Source organism: Pelophylax lessonae (assembly GCF_965119305.1).
Source record: "Pelophylax lessonae genome assembly, chromosome: 10".
Taxonomy (NCBI): Eukaryota; Metazoa; Chordata; class Amphibia; order Anura; family Ranidae; genus Pelophylax; species Pelophylax lessonae.
In genome coordinates this window covers 45,598,493-45,618,301 of record NC_138777.1, presented here as the reverse complement: position 1 = coordinate 45,618,301, position 19,809 = coordinate 45,598,493, and the positions used below count along the sequence as shown (strand labels likewise).

General features: G+C 44.3%; 2 protein-coding genes across 2 annotated transcripts in view; one reads left to right on the top strand and one right to left on the bottom strand.

Annotated features, from left to right (window-relative positions):
- The window catches only part of ACP2 (acid phosphatase 2, lysosomal), a 272,414-nt gene that overhangs the window by 158,217 nt on the left and 94,388 nt on the right, over positions 1-19,809 (bottom strand). The window lies entirely within an intron of this gene.
- The window catches only part of DDB2 (damage specific DNA binding protein 2), a 79,306-nt gene that overhangs the window by 34,522 nt on the left and 24,975 nt on the right, over positions 1-19,809 (top strand). The window contains exons 9-17 of the mRNA XM_082270955.1: positions 13,845-13,952; positions 15,055-15,162; positions 15,249-15,356; positions 16,919-17,026; positions 17,113-17,220; positions 17,305-17,409; positions 17,491-17,595; positions 17,679-17,779; positions 17,854-18,042. Coding sequence (XP_082127081.1) covers positions 13,845-13,952; positions 15,055-15,162; positions 15,249-15,356; positions 16,919-17,026; positions 17,113-17,220; positions 17,305-17,409; positions 17,491-17,595; positions 17,679-17,779; positions 17,854-18,042 — 1,040 coding nt within the window. The remainder of the gene's footprint in view (positions 1-13,844; positions 13,953-15,054; positions 15,163-15,248; positions 15,357-16,918; positions 17,027-17,112; positions 17,221-17,304; positions 17,410-17,490; positions 17,596-17,678; positions 17,780-17,853; positions 18,043-19,809) is intronic.

Genomic DNA, 19,809 nt, shown 5'->3' with positions numbered 1-19,809 from the left:
CATAGCCTATTTTTCTTAAAAAGGCTGTGAATAGAGGAAGAGGGGGATTCAACCGCTGGGTTTTACACCTGTAATTAGTCGCTGATCGCTGATAATTGGATGATCACCAGGTGTGAATCTTGTACATATATATTTATTGCTCTAGTGGTTGCATTTATATGGTTTTGACAAAGCACGCATAGTCGTGTGAAAAGAGTCGTCCTTTTGCCCCCTGCTATATTATATGCCTGTACCATCTGTGCTGGATATTATTATCAATAAATCTTGATTGCAACCCATGGGAAGTGCAGCCATTCCTCATTTCATGGTTCCAGATTTTCTGCAGCAGTGACAGGGCATGCGCCCCATTCCAGAAGCCTGTTCATCTTTGGCCCAGTGGATCCACCTGGAGCAGCAATACTAGAGTCAACCTGTGTGTGGTCACCCAGAGGAAAATTAAAAAGACCCGTTATAGTCCTGGCATCGCAAGCGGCATGGGACGAAGGTAAAACCTTGACTGTATCATCAGTCACGTAGAGCGTGGAGGTAAGCGCCATTGAGGATCATATGAACTCGCCTTTATTCCTCCGCTCTATTTCTACATGCATTCGCCAGTAGCCCAACCAGGTTAACATAACTACAAACCCGATTCCAAAAAAGTTGGGACACTGTACAAATTGTGAATAAAAACAGAATGCAATGATGTGGAAGTTTCAAATTTCAATATTTTATTCAGAATACAACATAGATGACATATCATGTTTAAACTGAGAAAATATATAATTTTAAGGGAAAAATAGGTTGATTTTAAATGTCATGGCATCAACACATCTCAAAAAAGTTGGGACAAGGCCATGTTTACCACTGTGTTGCCTCCCCCCTTTTTATAACAGTCTGCAAACGTCTGGGGACTGAGGAGATAAGTTGCTCAAGTTTAGGAATAGGAAAGTTGTCCCATTCTTGTCTAATACAAGCTTCTAGTTGCTCAACTGTCTTAGGTCTTCTTTGTCACATCTTCCTCTTTATGATGCGCCAAATGTTTTCTATGGGTGAAAGATCTGGACTGCAGGCTGGCCATTTCAGTACCCGGATCCTTCTTCTACGCAGCCATGATGTTGTAATTGATGCAGTATGTGATCTGGCATTGTCATGTTGGAAAATGCAAGGTCTTCCATGCAAGAGACGACGTCTGGATGGGAACATATGTTGTTCTAGAACTTGGATATACCTTTCAGCATTGATGGTGCCTTTCCAGATGTGTAAGCTGCCCATGCCACACGCACTCATGCAACCCCATACCATCAGAGATGTAGACTTCTGAACTGAGCGCTGATAACAACTTGGGTTGTCCATGTCCTCTTTAGTCCGGATGACATGGCGTCCCAGTTTTCCAAAAAGAACTTCAAATTTTGATTCGTCTGACCACAGAACAGTTTTCCACTTTGCCACAGACCATTTTAAATGAGCCTTGGCTCAGAGAAAACGTCTGTGCTTCTGGATCATGTTTAGATATGGCTTATTCTTTGGCCCAGGGGCGTAACTACAGGGGTTGCAGGGGTTGCAATCGCAACCGGGCCCCATGCTCAAGGGGGCCCATGTGGCTCCCCTGTACACCTGAATTAGGAGGGGCGGTGGGGGCAGCATGTAGAGAAATCACTGTCCTCATTTTTTCCTTCTGTAGCTGCAGGAGGAAAATGGAGGAGATTGGTTCCTCTGTACGCTGCCCCCCGCCCCTTCTCCTATCCAGTATACTTGTGTTCTGCTGTCTCTGGGCCCCTGTGTGCTCCCCTGGTCCCCCCCCCCCCCTTCAGAATGCTCCCTTCCCTCTACTGCCTGCTGCTGCAGGGGATGTGTCACAATAGAGAACCAGGAAGGGGTCGGTAAATATGTAATTTACAAGCTCCTTCCTTTTCTGAATGGACAGAGTCATAGTCAGTCACATTGTAAAAAAATTAAATAAAATGATAAAAATAATACAATTAAAATACCAAAAAAAAAAAAACTACTGACACCAGTGGGTGAACTTCCAGGATTGCAAAGGTCACACTTGCGACAGGGCCCTGGCATTCCACCACCGTGGGTAGGCCCCAAGATGGCAGGAAGGGGGCCCACTGCAGAACTTGTGAAAGGGTCCCGCTGCGGGACCGTAATAAAAGGGCCCCGCAACTAGAGTAAAGGGGTCCAGGGGGCCCTTCATGGTTTCTTGCACCGGGGCCCTGAAGGTTCTAATTACGCCTCTGCTTTGGCCTATAGAGTTTTAGACGGCAACGGCGAATGGCACGGTGGATTGTGTTCACCGGCAATGTTTTCTGGAAGTATTCCTGAGCCCATGTTGTGATTTCCATTAAAGTAGCATTCCTGTATGTGATGCAGTTCCATCTAAGGGCCCGAAGATCCTGGGCATCCAGTATGGTTTTCCGGCCTTGACCCTTACGCACAGAGATTGTTCCAGATTCTCTGAAGCTTTGGATGATATTATGCACTGTAGGTGATGATAACTTCAAACTCTTTGAAATTTTTCTGTGAGTAACTCCTTTCTGATATTGCTCCACTATTTTTCGCCGCAGCATTAGGGGAATTAGTGATCCTCTGCCCATCTTGACTTCTGAGAGATGCTGCCACTCTGAGAGGCTCTTTTTATACCCAATCATGTTGCTAATTGACCTAATAAGTTGCAAATTGGTCCTCCAGCTGTTCCTTATATGTACATTTAACTTTTCTGGCCTCTTATTGCTACCTGTCCCAGCTTTTTTGGAATGTGTAGCTCTCATGAAATCCAAAATGAGCCAATATTTGGCATGACATTTCAAAATGTCTCACTTTCAACATTTGATATGTCATCTATATTATATTGTGAATAAAATATAAGTTTATGAGATTTGTAAATTAGTCCATTCCTTGTTTACTCACAAATTGTACAGTGTCCCAACTTTTTGGGAATTGGATTTGTAGCTTCTCTGTGCTTGCTCTACACTTCATCTGCAGTTTATGCCCTATTAACAGACTTGTATAAAGTACTCGAAATTTCTACTTGAGTAAAAGTACAAGTGCTCGATCAAAAAGTGACTTGAGTAGAAGTGGAAGTGCTCACAGAAAAAGTTACTTAAGTAGAAGTACTAAAGTATTCAACATTTTTTTTACTTAAGTATTGCAAGTCGTTTTTTCAAAAAATGTTCTACTTAAGTACTAAAAGTAAAAAGTACCAGTAGTTTTGAAAAAAAATTTCTACTCAAGTACTGAAAGTAGAAGTACAAGTACTGTGTTATGTAGTTATTAAAGAAAGAAGTCAAAAGTTTGAACATCATATTGTTTTTTATTATTTCAAATGATTTATTCAAATGATTAACCTGTGTTTGTTAGTAGTTTCTTGATGCACTTTAAGCGCTGTAGCACCATTTATTTGTTTGTTTCATATTTTCTTTTTATTGGAAAGATTTGGTATAGCAGCTTTTATTATACACAGCCTTTATTTTCGTATGCGCTGATTTACAAATGACATTATACACATTTTTTTGAGCTTTATGCAACCTGCCATCTACTGTTCTGGCAGTGGTAATTTTTTTAAAAGTAACGAGTAACTATGCAGCACAAAAAAAAAATACTTGAGTAGAAGTATCAAAATCATCGGAAAAATGTAGTGAAGTAAAAGTAGAAGTAGGAGAAAAAAATTCTACTCTAAGAAAGTACAGATACCGCATTTCGGTACTTAAGTACAGTACTTAAGTAGTTCTACTTCGTTACTATACATCTCTGCCTATTAACTTGCCTAGTGCGAATGTGTGAGGCTGCTATATTGCTCCTCTGTGATTTGGATACAACAAGGCAAAGTTGTCAGTGTTTTGTCAATGTTTGCTACAATATGTAACAGTTTAATAAACTCACTTTCAGACTTTCTAACCAGGCTTTCTACTATTGTATCTATTTTGCACAATGACACCATTGTCAGCCCACCCATGTTTATGCTCATATCATTTGGCCATGATTTACTTTAACCACTTCTGGACCGGAAGGATTTGCCCCCCTAATGACCAGGCCATATTTTGCGGTTCGGCACTGCGTTATTTTAACCACTTAAGCCCCCGGAGGATTTTACCCCCTTCCTGACCAGGGGGTATTTTGCGATTCGGCACTGCGTGACTTTAACGGACAATTGCGCGGTCGTGCGACGCTGTACCTAAATGAATTTGGCGTCCTTTTTTTCCCACAAACAGAGCTTTCTTTTGGCGGTATTTGATCACCTGTGCGATTTTTTGATCACGCGCTATAAACAAAAAAAGAGCGTAAATTTTGCAAAAATAGCAATATTTTTCCCTTTTTTTTTATATGAAATTCCCCCCCAAAAAAATGTAAAAATGTAAAAATCAAAATTTTTTAACATTTTCGGCCAATTTGTTTTATGCTACCTATGTTTGGTAAAAAAAATCGCAAAAAACGTATTTTGATTGGTTTGCGCAAAAGTTATTGCGTTTACTAACTAAGGGAAAGATTTTTGTCATTTTTGTTGTTTTTTTTTTTTTAACGCGTAATGGCGGCGATCTGCGGTACTGCGACATTGCGGCGGACAGATCGGACCCTTGACTGACATTTTTGACACTTTTGGGGTTACCAGTGACATTTCTACAGTAATCAGTGCTATATATATATGCACTGTTACTGTAAAAATACACTGGTAGTGAAGGGGTTAACTTTATTTGAGAGGGAGGGGCTGTGTGTGTCCCTAGGGGCGTGATTCTAACTGTGATTGGCTGTGGCTTCAGCTGTATGCAGAGTGATCAACGGATCTACATAGTAGATCCATATGATCATCTCTCATACAGAGGGGAGAATGACAGGCAGCTTGTTTACACAAGCTGCCTGACTTTCTCCCTCTCCCCCGCCGATCGCAGAGTGGCCGGCGGACATCGGGTCCGCCGGTCACACGCGCGGGGGGGTCCGTGACCACGCGGGAGCGCGCCTCCGGCGGCGCGCGCTCGCTCCCTAGACCCTCACAAGCTAGTGACGTAGCCCTACGTCACTTTGCCTGTGAGGGGCTGACCGCCGCCGTAGATGGTCGTGCGGCGGTCGGCAAGTGGTTAGTGGACAATTGCACGGTCATGCGACACTGTACCTAAATTAAATCGCTGTCCTTTTTTTTTCCCGCAAATAGAGCTTTCTTTTGGTGGTATTTGATCACCAGTGCGATTTTTTGCGCTATAAAAAAAAAGAAGAGCGAAAATTCTGAAAAAAAAACCACAATATTTTTCACATTCTGCTATAGAACATTCCCCCCCAAAAAATTAAAGAATCAACATTTTTTAACATAATAGGCCAATTTGTTTTCTGCTACATGTTTTTTGTAAAAAGAATCGCAATAAGCGTATTTTGATTGGTTTGCGCAAAAGTTATCGCGTCTACGAACTACGGGAAAGATTTGCAATCTGCAATTTTTTTTTTTTTTTTTTTGAGACTGCAACATTGCGGCGGACAGATCGGACCCCTGACTGACTTTTTTGACACTTTTGGGGGGACCAGTGACATTACCACAGTAATCAGTGCTAAAAATATGCACTGTTACTGTAATAATGACACTGGCAGGGAAGGGGCTAACCCTATGGGTCATCAAGGGGTTAAATGATGGCAGTGATGGCGAACCTTGGCACCCCAAATGTTTTGGAACTACATTTCCCATGATGCTCAAATACACTACAGAGGGCATGAGCATTATGGGAAATGTAGTTTCAAAGCATCTGGGATGCCAAGGTTTGCCATCACTGCCCTAGGGCGTGGTACTAACTGTGGGGGGGCGTAGCTTGTGAAATGACCATAGAGACATGTGATCCTATATAGAAGGGTCACAGGGGCTCTGTGAACATTCCAAGGAGAAGAACGGTCGGCTGTGTTTACAACAGTTGACCGTTCTTCTCTCAGCGGGGAATGATCGCAGGTGTCAGGTGGCAATAGGAGCCACCTGCCCGCTAGATCGGCTTCCATGCTAAAGAGCTGGGGAGGGGGAGAGCGCCGACGGCGGCACACGTTCGCCCCCTAGCTGCCTGCGCGCGACCGACGTATACCTGATTATACCGATTCGCGCAGGAGCGGCTGCCTGCCGCAGGATAACTGCGGCGGGCGGACGTAAGTGGCTAAGGCTGCAGCTAACGATTATTATATTTATAATCGATTAGTTGGCTGATTATTATTTCGATTAATCGACTAATCGGATAATAACCTTAAAAAAAGTGTGCTGTATAATTTAGATGATCTGTAAAGTTTAAAAAATCTAACCAACTATATGGGTAGGGAGCAAAATCTCATTTTCACTCTGAGAATAACAGACAGAAGAGATATACAGTATATACTATTAGAGGTTGAATCTGGTAAATATCATCAGACCCGGATCAAATTTTTTATTTTTCTGATTATTAGACAGAACTGTAATATATTATGTATGACAGGCCCCCTTGTCATAGGCAGGTGGATTGATAAAAGCTCCCTGCGCCTGCTGTCACTTCTGCTGCCCATACAAAAACAATTTCTTCCTTTACAAAAATGTCATTATAAAAACATTTGTTCGATTTTCAAATTGTTAGTGGGGTCAAATTGATATTCGTTTTTCGACCACAGTGATGGGATGTTTTGAAAGAGAAGAATAAAAAACTTCTTGGTCAAAGGAATTATCAGAGAGTGGATGTGGTTTTTGTTCAGAAATGACATTCATTTTAAAACTGAATGTTTAACGCAAGTGAAATTTTCAAACGACATTCTTTCATTTAGTGAATGTGCAAAGATTTTTCGTATGAATATTCTTGTCCGAAAATCGATGTGTAAAGCCCCGTACACACGTACCGATTGTCGGCCGTAAATATTCGGCCGACGACCGATCGGCCGATTGTAGGCTCGTTAGTATGATGCTTCCGACAGCCGACAGTGCATTTTCGGCCGAACAGAATCTGTCGTGCAGGCATTAAAATTTTTGTTGGCCAACACCAGAACGGCCGATTGTTCGCCAGTCAGTACAGAATTCGGCCGACAGACAGCCGATTAGCAAGACTGGGCATGCTCAGAAAAGAAAAAAGACATGGAAAGTTAACCATCACATGACATCACTTCTGCAGTCGGCTGTTGTTGGCCGACAAAATTCGTGTGCAGTCTTTTGCAGTTTTCAACAGACACGACAGCCCTGGACAAAAGACGGCCGATCGTTCGGCCGACGATCGGTACGTGTGTACGGGGCTTAAGGCTTGGTTCACACCTATACAGTTTGATTTCCATGTTTTTTGCTGTGTGTTTTGCGCATGCAATTTTGCTGCGATTTGCATTTTTTTATGCTTTTTTTTGGCCAGTTTGTTGTTGGGCAGATTAAAAAACCCATCAAACATGTTATACTTACCTGCTCTGTGTAATGGTTTTGTACAGAGCAGTCCTGATTCTCCTCTTCTGGGGTCCCCCTGATGCTCCTGGCTCCTCCTGCCTTCAGAGTGCCCCAATAGCAAGCAGCAAAGTATAGTATAGAGCGCCCCAATAGCAAGCTGCAAAGTATAGTATAGAGCGCCCTAATAGCAAGGTAAAAAAAAGTCTGCCTTTTAAAGCCACTCACTTCCTGCCCGGGACTACATGTCCCATGATGCATTGGTCCTCACACATTCACAAGTTCTAAGGCACTTACTGACCTCTATGGACGGTGTACTGAGCTGTATGTGTACTTCACTGTGTCTTCGGATATGTTAACAAATAATGCATTCTGTATGCTGACCTATTGATTATGAAAATGGTGGACAACTATTTTTATAATCGGTGAGTTGTTTCGGCCCTAATTTACTTGGGATGTTTAACTCCACACATTTGACTAAGGTTATTTTTTGATTTTTGTATGAAGGTGACCAGTGTGGCACTGGCCTTTCACCTGAATTCCCAAAATTGATGTTTTTCCAGTGGGGTTGCCTCCCAACTAGCCTTTGAATATGCAATCCTCTGTGAGGACTCTCCTAGGGGAATGCATCCTCTGATGACTCTCCTAGGGGAATGCATCCTCTGTGATGACTCTCCTAGGGGAATGCATCCTCTGTGAGGACTCTCTCCTAGGGGAATGCATCCTCTGATGACTCTCCTGGGGGAATGCATCCCCTGATGACTCTCCTAGGGGAATGCATCCTCTGATGACTCTCCTGGGGGAATGCATCCTCTGATGACTCTCCTAGGGGAATGCATCCCCTGATGACTCTCCTAGGGGAATGCATCCTCTGATGACTCTCCTAGGGGAATGCATCCCCTGATGACTCTCCTAGGGGAATGCATCCCCTGTGATGACTCTCCTAGGGGAATGCATCCCCTGTGATGACTCTCCTAGGGGAATGCATCCTCTGTGATGACTCTCCTAGGGGAATGCATCCCCTGTGATGACTCTCCTAGGGGAATGCATCCCCTGTGATGACTCTCCTAGGGGAATGCATCCTCTGTGATGACACTCCTAGGGGAATGCATCCTCTGTGATGACTCTCCTAGGGGAATGCATCCTCTGATGACTCTCCTGGGGGAATGCATCCCCTGTGATGACTCTCCTAGGGGAATGCATCCTCTGTGAGGACTCTCTCCTAGGGGAATGCATCCTCTGATGACTCTCCTGGGGGAATGCATCCTCTGATGACTCTCCTAGGGGAATGCATCCTCTGATGACTCTCCTAGGGGAATGCATCCTCTGATGACTCTCCTAGGGGAATGCATCCCCTGTGATGACTCTCCTAGGGGAATGCATCCTCTGTGAGGACTCTCTCCTAGGGGAATGCATCCTCTGTGAGGACTCTCCTAGGGGAATGCATCCCCTGTGATGACTCTCCTAGGGGAATGCATCCCCTGTGATGACTCTCCTAGGGGAATGCATCCCCTGTGATGACTCTCCTAGGGGAATGCATCCCCTGTGATGACTCTCCTAGGGGAATGTATCCCCTGTGATGACTCTCCTAGGGGAATGGATCCCCTGTGATGACTCTCCTAGGGGAATGCATCCCCTGTGATGACTCTCCTAGGGGAATGCATCCCCTGTGATGACTCTCCTAGGGGATTGCATTCTCTGTGATTACTCTCTGGGGGAAATGAATCCCCTGTGATTACTCTCTGGGGGAATGCATCCCCTGTGATTACTCTCTGGGGGAATGCATCCCCTGTGATTACTCTCCTAGGGGAATGCATCCTCCGTGATGACTGTGTAGTGTGATTGATGTGTATATTGCGCTTGGTGCACCAATTTGCACAATTAGACAACGTTGTCTTTTTTTATTTGTGATGGTGGATGGATCCTGTTTTTTTGCAATTGTATTTTTCTACTTATATTTTAGAGTCCTTTATGATTTTTGTTAGCAATCCCCTGTGGTTCATATATATGACCCTTAGGGCTGTGCTCAAATTTCTGCCTATCTTTTGTTTTTGTTATTCAATTAAGTGGGGCTCAATGGCCAGTGTACCATATAAGTAAGTGGGAAGGTACACCGAGGTTCCTAACCTTTTGGTGAGGATACCTAATTGGACTATTAGTTTCCCCACCCAACATTGTTTCCTGTCTGTCTATGGCGGCCTTTTTCAACCTGGGTGCCTTGAAGTTTTTTTCAGGGGGTGCCTTGGCAAATTGCCCAAAAATTGTATACAGGCGGTTGGTGGATGAAGGCTGCCTTTTTAGTTACACAAAGCCACGGGTTTTCATTGTGCACCATTACAACCTTCTAATGACCAATGACATCAGTTGATAAGGAGGATGTCAGTCGCCTGCATAGCATCCTTATTTGACCCTCCTCTGCTTCTCTCTATTAGCTTTGGGGGTCACACTAGTTGAGTGATGGATCAAAACTGAGGAAGAAGAGAAACATTGGAATACTAGTCAGTACTAGATTGCACCTCTAATGTTTAGTGCCCTACGTGTGTGGATGTTGCTGCATTATGTTAAACTATTAGAATAGTTTTTACATTTTAGAATGAGGTGCCTCGAGACTGTCATAAATGACTGCTCACCAGTGCACAGAGCAAGATCCATAAAGACACGGATGAGCAAGTTTGGGGTGGAGTAACTTGACTGGTCTGCATAAAGTTCTGACCTTAACCCGATAGAACACCTTTAGGATGAAATGGAGCGGAGACTGCGAGCCAGGCCTTCTCTCCAACACCGGTGCCTGACCTTACAAATGCGCTTCTGGAAGAATGGTTAAACATTCCCATAGACACACTCCTAAACCTTGTGGACGGCCTTCCCAGAAGAGTTGAAGCTGTTATAGCTGCAAAGGGTGGGCCAACTCAATATTGAACCCTACAGACTAAGACTGGGTGCCATTAAAGTTCATGTGTGAAGTCAGGTGTCCCAAAACTTTTGATAATATAGTGTAGATACAAGAGCGTGTGGAGGATTCCTCAGTACTACAAACAGAAATTAAGCTGGATAAATAAAGACCTGAGCTAGACTCAAACAACCACTCGGCTATCACATGATATTTCCAAAAACAATTTGCTATCTGCTTTAATTTACTTAAACATACAAGTCATATTTAAAAAAAAAAAAACTTGGCTAAGGTGATTTAAAGGCAAGGTGTGGGAATTTAAAAAAAAATCATACTCGGGTGGACGCATGATCAGTCTAATGCTGAATTTATCCCCTGAAGCCTCTCAGACCAAGAACTGAGTGATCTAATGACCACTTATCGCTCGGTTCTCAGTCTTCGGTGAGCAGAGAGCCGGTGATAGTCACCATCTCTCTGCTCTGCCCCTCCAGTGCTCACTGGATCGCTGGGCTGTGGAGGAGGTGGGAGTGTCTGGCTCAAATTTACAGGAGAGCGCTGAGAGGCTGAGCCAGCTGCCCGTCAGCCATCTAGGTGGATCCCGTCCTGATAGTTCATTGAGAACTACAAGCCTCTTGTCTTGTAGTTCTCAACAAAGTACAGGGTACAACATGTTGCATTTGTAATATGTTACACCCAGAAAGTGGATGTAACATGTTACAAAAGGTAAACTTATCCTTTCAAGTCGGGATCCACCTAGATGCCTGACGGGCAGCTGGCTCAGCCTCTCAGCGCTCGGCTGTGAGCCTGAGCCAGACACTCCCTCCCCCTCCACAGCCCAGTGCTCCAGTGAGCACTGGAGGGGCAGAGCAGAGATGGTGACTGTCACTGGCTCTCTGCTCACCCAAGACTGAGAACTGAGCAATCAGTGGTCATTAGATCACTCAGTTCTTGGCCTTAGAGGCGGCAGGGGATAAATGCAGCATGAGACTGATGCTGCGTCCACCCAAGTATGACTGATTGTTTGTTTTTTAAGTACCATACGTTACTTTTAATCACATTAGCCAAGTTTTTTTTTTTTTTTTTTTTTTAATATGACTTGTATGTTTAAGTAAATTAAAGCAGATGGCAAAGTTTTTTTTTTTTTTTTTATATATAAATATCATGTGATAGCTGAGTGGTTGTTTGGTTCTAGATCAGGTTTTTATTTATTCAGCTTGATTTCTCTTTGTAGTACTGAGAAATCCTCCACGTGCTCTTGTATCTACGCTAAATTGTCAGAAGTATTGGGACGTCTGCCTTTACACGCACATGAACTTCCATGGCACAACAGTCTTATGCCTCGTACACACGCAACAATTATCGGCCGACCGATCGTCCGACTTTTGTCCAGAGTGGTGTTTTGTTGGTTGGAATGTGCTCTAGACTGCACACGAATTTTCTCGGCCAACAAAAATCTACTTCAGAAGTGATGTCATGTGCTGGTTTACTCTCCATGTGTGTTTTCTTCTCTGAGCATGCCCAGTCTTGCTCATCAGATTTTTGTCTGCCGAAATCTGTACTGACTGACGGAAAATCGGCCGTTGTGTTGTTGGCCAACAAAAATTTTATAGCCTGCACACCAGATTTTTTTCGGCCGAAAAAAGTCGGTTGTTGGAAGCATCATACTAACAAGCCGAAAAACGGCGGATCGGACGTTGGCGTGTGTAGGGTTCAATATTGAGTTGGTCCACCCTTTGCAGCTATACCAGCTTCAACTCTTCTGGGAAGGCAGTCCACAAGGTTTAGGAGTGTGTCTATGGGAATGTTTGACCATTCTTCAAGAAGCACATTTGTGAGGTCAGGCGCTGATGTTGGGACAAGAAGGCCTGGCCCACAGTCTCCACTTTAATTGATCCCAAAGATTATATATCGGGTTGAGGTCAGGACTCTGTGCAGGCCAGTCAAGTTCCTCCACCCCAAACTCGCTCATCCATGTCTTTATGGACTTTGCTTTGTGCACTGGTCCAAATCATTTGGTGTGGGGGTTGGTTATGGTGTGGGGTTGTTCTTTTAGAGGTTGGGCTTAGCCCCTTATTTCCAGTGAAAGGAACTCTTAAGGTGTCAGCATATCAGGACATTTAGGATAATTTCATGCTCCCAACTTTGTAGGAACAGTTTGAGGATGGCCTCTTCCTAGTCCAACATGACTGCACACCAGTGCACAAAACAAAGGTCCATAAAGACATGGATGAGAGAGAGTTTGGGGTGGAGGAACTTGAAGACTGTCCTGCACAGAGTCCTGACATCAACCCAAGATCACACCTTTGGGATGAATTTATAGCAAGACTGCGAACCAGACCTTCTTGTCCACATCAGTACCAGAAGAGCTGAAGCGATTAAACCTACAAAGGGTGGGCCAACTCAATATTGAACCCTACGGACTAAGACTGGGATACCATTAAAGTTCATGTGCGTGTAAAGGCAGGCGTCCCAATACTTTTGGTAATATAGGGTATTTTTTTACCTGCAAAAAATGTGCATTTGTTTATTTATTTTGTAAAAGTGAACTTGTCCTTTAAAGTCTGGATCCCTTCAGAATCTGGATCAGCTAAGTGAAGTCGGCAACAGCGTGTTTTTTTTTTTTTTTTTTAATCAACATACATTAAACTGGACTGAATAAATGGAAGTAATATCCTCATGTATCAATCACAATAAAATCTATCCATAGTGTTTAGTCCAACAGAACAAACATTTAAGCGTAAGTTGTGCAGGTTCTGCAATCTGTAAGTTGCGCAGGTTCTGCAATATGTAAGTTGTGCAGGTTCTGCAATCTGTAAGTTGCGCAGGTTCTGCAATATGTAAGTTGCGCAGGTTCTGCAATATGTAAGTTGTGCAGGTTCTGCAATATGTAAGTTGCGCAGGTTCTGCAATATGTAAGTTGTGCAGGTTCTGCAATCTGTAAGTTGTGCAGGTTCTGCAATCTGTAAGTTGTGCAGGTTCTGACTATGTAAGTTGCGCAGGTTCTGACTATGTAAGTTGCGCAGGTTCTGCAATATGCAAGTTGCGCAGGTTCTGCAATATGTAAGTTGCGCAGGTTCTGCAATATGTAAGTTGCGCAGGTTCTGCAATATGTAAGTTGCGCAGGTTCTGACTATGTAAGTTGCGCAGGTTCTGACTATGTAAGTTGCGCAGGTTCTGACTATGTAAGTTGTGCAGGTTCTGACTATGTAAGTTGTGCAGGTTCTGCAATATGTAAGTTGTGCAGGTTCTGCAATATGTAAGTTGCGCAGGTTCTGCAATATGTAAGTTGTGCAGGTTCTGCAATATGCAAGTTGTGCAGGTTCTGCAATATGCAAGTTGTGCAGGTTCTGCAATATGCAAGTTGTGCAGGTTCTGTATATGTAAGTTGTGCAGGTTCTGTATATGTAAGTTGTGCAGGTTCTGCAATATGTAAGTTGTGCAGGTTCTGCAATATGTAAGTTGTGCAGGTTCTGAATATTTGTACATAATCCAAAAAGGTGGATAGTACCGACCACTTCATGAAAAGCCGAGATCCAGGAATGTCTCAAACTGGGCTCAGCACTTTACGAGAATGCCAGTGTATTTTGTTGTGTGAGTGAGTGAGTGATGTAATAAATCCTCTCCTTACAGGTTTAAAACATGAAAGCCAAGATACAAGCGCCAAGCCGGGGCCTAAGAAATACTGCCGGAAGAAAAAGGCTCCTCAAGAAGAACCTGAAGCTCCAGGGTGCAGCAATGGTAATAAGGCAGAATTAAATGAATGCCCATTGGATGCATTTTTAACCACTTTACCACCGGAGGATTTTGCTATCTTACGTCTGGGCCACTTTTTGCGATTCGGTGCTGTGCGAATTTAACTGACAATTGCGCGGTCGTGCGACGCCGTACCCAAACGAAATTTACGTCCTTTTTTTTCCCACAAACAGAGCTTTCTTTTGGTGGTATTTGATCACCTGTGCGATTTTTACTTTTTGTGCTATAAACAAAAAAAGAGCGTTTATTTTGAAAAAATAACAATATTTTTAACATTTTTTTTATATGAAATTCCCCCCCCAAAAAATGTAAAAATCAAATTTTTTTAAAATTTTTGGCCAATTTGTTTTCTGCTATCACAATAAGCATATTTTGATTGGTTTGCGCAAAAGTTATTGCGTTTACTAACAAAGGGAAAGATTTCTGTAATTTTTGGTGTTTTTTTTTTTTTTTTAACGCGTAATGGCGGCGATCTGAGATTTTTTTTTTTTTTTTTTTTTTTGCGGGACTGCGACATTTCGGCGGACAGATCGGACCCTTGACTGACATTTTTGACACTTTTGGGAGTACCAGTGACATTACTACAGTAATCAGTGCTATACATATGCACTGTTACTGTAAAAATGACACTGGCAGGGAAGGGGTTAATTTTATTGGAGAGGGAGGGGTTAATGTATGCCTGGTGCTTACTAACGTGTGGGGGGGGGGGGAGGCGACTGAGTGACACAAGGACAGATCGCATGTTCAGCTACGCTGAACCCTGCAATCTGTCACTCCTTGTCACTTAGGAGATCCGCCCGCTCTTTTTACACAAGCGGGCGGATCTCCAAACTAGATTCCCCGACGATCGGGGAAGAGCAGCGGTGATCGCCGCCGCTCCTCCCCTGGCCCGACTCCCGCTGTGACTGAAAACAGCGGGAGCGAGCCTCCGGCGGCGCGCGCGCGCCACCGAGACAGGGGAATGTCTGGTGACGTAGACCTACGTCGCCAGACGATAACGAGCCACCGTGCCGCAGTAGCAGCTCAGTGAGCAGTGGGGAAGTGGTTAATCTCTGACTAAATGATGTGATGAATCCTCTCCTTACAGGTTTAAAACATGAAAGCCAAGATACAAGCGCCAAGCCGGGGCCTAAGAAATACTGCCGGAAGAAAAAGGCTCCTCAAGAAGCACCTGAAGCTCCAGGGTGCAGCAATGGTAATAAGGCAGAATTATATGGATGACCATTGGATGCATTTTTAATCTCTGACTAAATGATGTGATGAATATTCCTCTCCTTACAGGTTTAAAACATGAAAGCCAAGATACTAGCGCCGAGCCGGGGGCTAAAAAATTGTGCCGGAAAAAAAAGGCTCCTCAAGAAGGAGCGGAAGCTCCAGGGTGCAGCAATGGTAATAAGACAGAATTATATGGATTGAAAAAACATCTACAGAGCCGCGCTAAATAAATAATAAATGACACCCATATAATACAAACAAGTACCATCCAAATGAAATAAAGTCCAAAAAAAGGGGAATATAAATGTGGAATCCCTGTCAATACATCTGCAATATAGCCACCATCCGTCACCAAGAGTGAGATCTTGTCTGGAGCACCACTACCTGTATCATGCCCGCTTACCAACTCAAACGGACCTCCTATCACAGAAGGTCAGCAACGTTTGTGGCTGCGCACCCAGCCAGGGTCTTTCAAAGCCGTTTAGAGATCTCAGAGCCATAGGTGAAGACCATCCAGATGATGCTTGCATAAAACCATCCCCAGAAATACAAAAAAAGCTCCATGTAGTGTACGATCTTATGGAAAATGTATTAATATAAATTAAGGTTGCACTTACATCAAGGTATTTTTAAAAAGCTTTATTACTCCTCTCGCCAGTGATACACAAGCAGCCTGCACTTCTGGGAATTGAAGAACGCGATGACATCAGCACCTCGCTCCGCCCTTGGGCGTACTGGCGTCCTTGTGATCTTCAATTCCTGGAAGTGCGGGCAGCTTGTGTTTCGCCAGCCAGTGAGATCTCACTCTTGGTGATAGATGGTGGCTATATTGCAAATGTATTGACAAGGATTCCACTTGTAATTTATTCATTTAGTGTGTAGATGTTTTGATTAGTGATCGACCGATATTGTTTTTTTATTGCCGATACCGATATTTTGGTAATCGCATATCGGTATCGGCCAATATTTTCGTACATTAAAAAATTATTATTATTTTTTATTTTTTTTTTGACAGGTACTCTTGTGGAGGGATCTGGGGGTCTAAAAGACCCCAAACCCCTCCTCTGCACTTAAAAGCATTCAAAACGCCAAGTTTGGCTGTTTTGAATGCTGTCATTTTTTTAAATCTGGTGCCAGTACCCGGAAGTGATGTCATGACATCACTTCCAGGTTTTTACATGGAGACCTGATCAGAGCTGCATGCAGCTTTGATCGGGTTTTCTCTTTGGCGGCCATGCAGGCTGGTTGCCTGGGTCTCCTGGTGGGACGGGAGACCCGGGTGAGCCGCGGGAGGGGGGGGAAGTCCCCTCCCGCTCCTTGTAATGACAGCCGAGCGGCTTCTCATCTGCATCGGTTGTCATTACAAGTCAGCTAACTGTCGGCTATGGACGCCGGTACCGGGGTGATGCCTCTAGCTGCAGGCATCACTCCGGTACAGCACTTTCCCGAAATATCGGCAATATCGGTAACCTCAGGGGCCGATTCCGATATATCGGGGAAAGTGCATATCGGCCCCAAATATATCGGCTTTGCCGATAATCGGTCGATCCCTAGTTTTGATTATTATGGTACTGTGTCTATATCTCACAGGAGAGTTGCTGCTTGAATAATTGGTTTATTTTGGGTTAATTTTTATTCTAATAAGCGCAGTATTTTTTTTAATAATTATATGGATGACCATTGTATGCATTTTAAATCTGTGCGTGAACGATGTGATGACTCCTTTCCTTTTGTAGATTTAAAACATGGAAGCCAAGATACAAGCGCTGAGCCAGGGGCTAAGAAATGCGGCCGTAAAAAAAAGGCTCCTCAAGAAGTACTGGAAGCTCCAGGGTGCAGCAATGGTAATAAGGCAGAATTTTGTATGGATGACCATTGGATGCATTTTAAATCTGTTCGTGAACAATGTGATGACTCCTCTCCTTTGTAGATCTAAAGCATGAAAGCCAAGATATGAGTGCCGAGCCAGGGGCTAAGAAATGCGGCCGTAAAAAAAAAGTTGCTCAAGAGGCGACGGAAGCTCCAGAGTGCAGTGCAGGTATTAAGGCATAGTTATACAGATGACCATTGTCTGCAATTTTCTTCTGAGTTAATGATACGAAACCTCTTTTTCTTCTTACAGGCTTAAAACATGAAGACCGAGATACTAGTGCCGAGCCGGGGTCTAAAAAACCGGGGCGAAAAAAAAATGCGGCAAAAGGACCAGAAGCTCCAGAATGCAATGCAGGTAAAAAGGCAGGATTATACAGATGACCATTGTATGCATTATTGTTCTGTGATTTGATGTGATTAATCCTCTCCTTTATAGGTTTAAGACATAGTGACAGAGACACGAGCTCCGAGCCGGGGTTTAAGAAATCCGTCCGAAAGAAAAATGCGGCACGAGAACTGGGGGATCCAGAGTGCAGTACAGGTAATTAGGCGGAATAACAAGGATAACCATTGTATGTATTTTTGCTGTAAGAATAAATCATGTGAGTAATACCCTCCTTACAGATTCAAAAGATGACATTAAATTTAAGAAACCTGGAGACAAAGAGAGAAACATTGTGCACTATCTGTACCGGAGTACGGTGGGCGGAAATGTTCGAGCAAAGGTAAGTTATCCATTAGTGTTGGCTTACCTTTTGTTGTGGGCCAGGATTGGTTCTTACATGTGTTTACCCCGCAGTGCCTGCAGACTCCATTCCTGTGCTCCTTGGCCTCCTACATTCTCTATCGGACCAACAGCCCCTTTGACAGGAGAGTCACAACACTTGAGTGGCACCCAGCTCACCCAAACACAGTGGCTGTGGGGTCTAAAGGAGGGGACATCATTCTATGGGACTATGAGGACCTGAACAGCACACTCATTCCTGGAGTAAGTATGATGAGTGAGGATGATAGGAATAGGAGGAGGCTGTTAGTTTTTGAACTGTTAAAGCTATGAGACTCGCAATACTTGCATTTCCATAAGGGCCATTTTACGCTGACTTGCGCTAAAATGTATGCAAAATGCATGTGCATTTCCATCCATTTTAGTTGGCGTTTTCGTGCCCTGACGTCCTTTACCACGCATGCGCAGTGGTATTGTATGTAGCACTGCCCCCCAGGGAGCTGCTGAGACTGGATTCCCCTGGGTTACCCATAGCAACAGTCTGTAAAATCCTATCGCTTTAACACTTGGCTCAGACAATGAACAGTCCAGGGGGATTTTTTTTGTGTTTTTATTGGAACTTGGATGGGAGAAGGGATGAGTGGGATACTCCAACTTGAACTATGCACAATGTAGGGAACATCTATCTGTAGAGTATGCGGCAAGGCCGCTGCTTCACTCTGCCACTGAAGTGAAGATAGTGAAATTGTTCCTGTTGTGTTGAACCCTCAGGCTCCTAAACTTGGCACCCCCTTTCTCACTTGCTGTGTGTGCTAGCTTCTGTCCACTGACCCTCACTGGAGTGGTCCCCTTCCTGGGCAGACCCCCTGCAAGCTCCCTGGTACTCACGGACACTGTTTTTCGTCCGGTTTCTCTGCCTTCAACTCCCTGGTCAGCATTCACTGGACCTCCTAGCTCAGCACCACACTTCTGGTCCACAAGGCCGACTGCCTGTGACCACCTTCCTTGCTGACGGGAGGAGAGACAGCCGTCACTCTCCTCCCGGGACCTGGCTTCCTGCCCAAAGACGCCCTGTCACGTGTGCCCCCTGGCTTTTATGACCTATCCCAGGATGCACTGTGTTTGTGCCCTCCCACTGGGACAGCCACAAAAGCCTGTGTGTCACTGGCTGGGTTTCCTCCACTGTCCAACAGGCTCCCCCATTGGACACTCCCTCAGACCAAGTGAATCACACATGGGCACATGTAACAGGCAAACTACTGATCGGGCTCCCCTGATAAGTAGATGGAGCAAAACAATGCTTTTATCTAGCAGCTACCTAGGAGGGTGCTACATGTAAATAGTTTTTTTAGATGTCCTTCCGTTGATCTGCGTTTTTACAGCTGCGGTAAAACCCAGATCAAAAAACTGGTGTGAATTGGCTCTTAGGCTCCCGACTTTGGAGTGCAACTTTGGATGGGGGAGACTTGGATCCAACTTTCGCTTTGACCAGTCATAATGGACAACTGTTACACAACTGTCATGTGTAAAACCTTCATGTGGGACTTTCATACGACTTTTAAGAGTCAACATTGAAGTCTATGGCCCTCAAGTCTCATGAAAGTTGGACCACAGCAGTGCATGAAGTACTTTGAAGTCGCTGAGACTTAAGGTCGCAAAGATATGAACGGTAGTCGTTGGAAAACATAGGGTGGGTCTTGTCATGTGACTTTGGACTTCAAGTTGCAGAAGTGTGACTGGGGCCTAATAGCACTGTGATGCACCTCTAGCCTCCTTTGCTAGAGGGAACCCAAGTGTGTGAACTCACCAGGAAGATGTCACCTGTACGGGCCAATTTTTCTGCCTGTATATGTGTGGCTGCGGGCCAGGGAATGCCTTGGCTGTAGATAAGTGGGCCCTTAACTCTTTCTGGCAGGCTCACATCTCTGGGTTCACATCTTGGCATGAATACACCTGAGACAATAGGGTAAAGACCTCAGATATATGGTGGTGGTTTTCCAGGGTGCATTAAAGCAGTGGTCCTCAACCCTG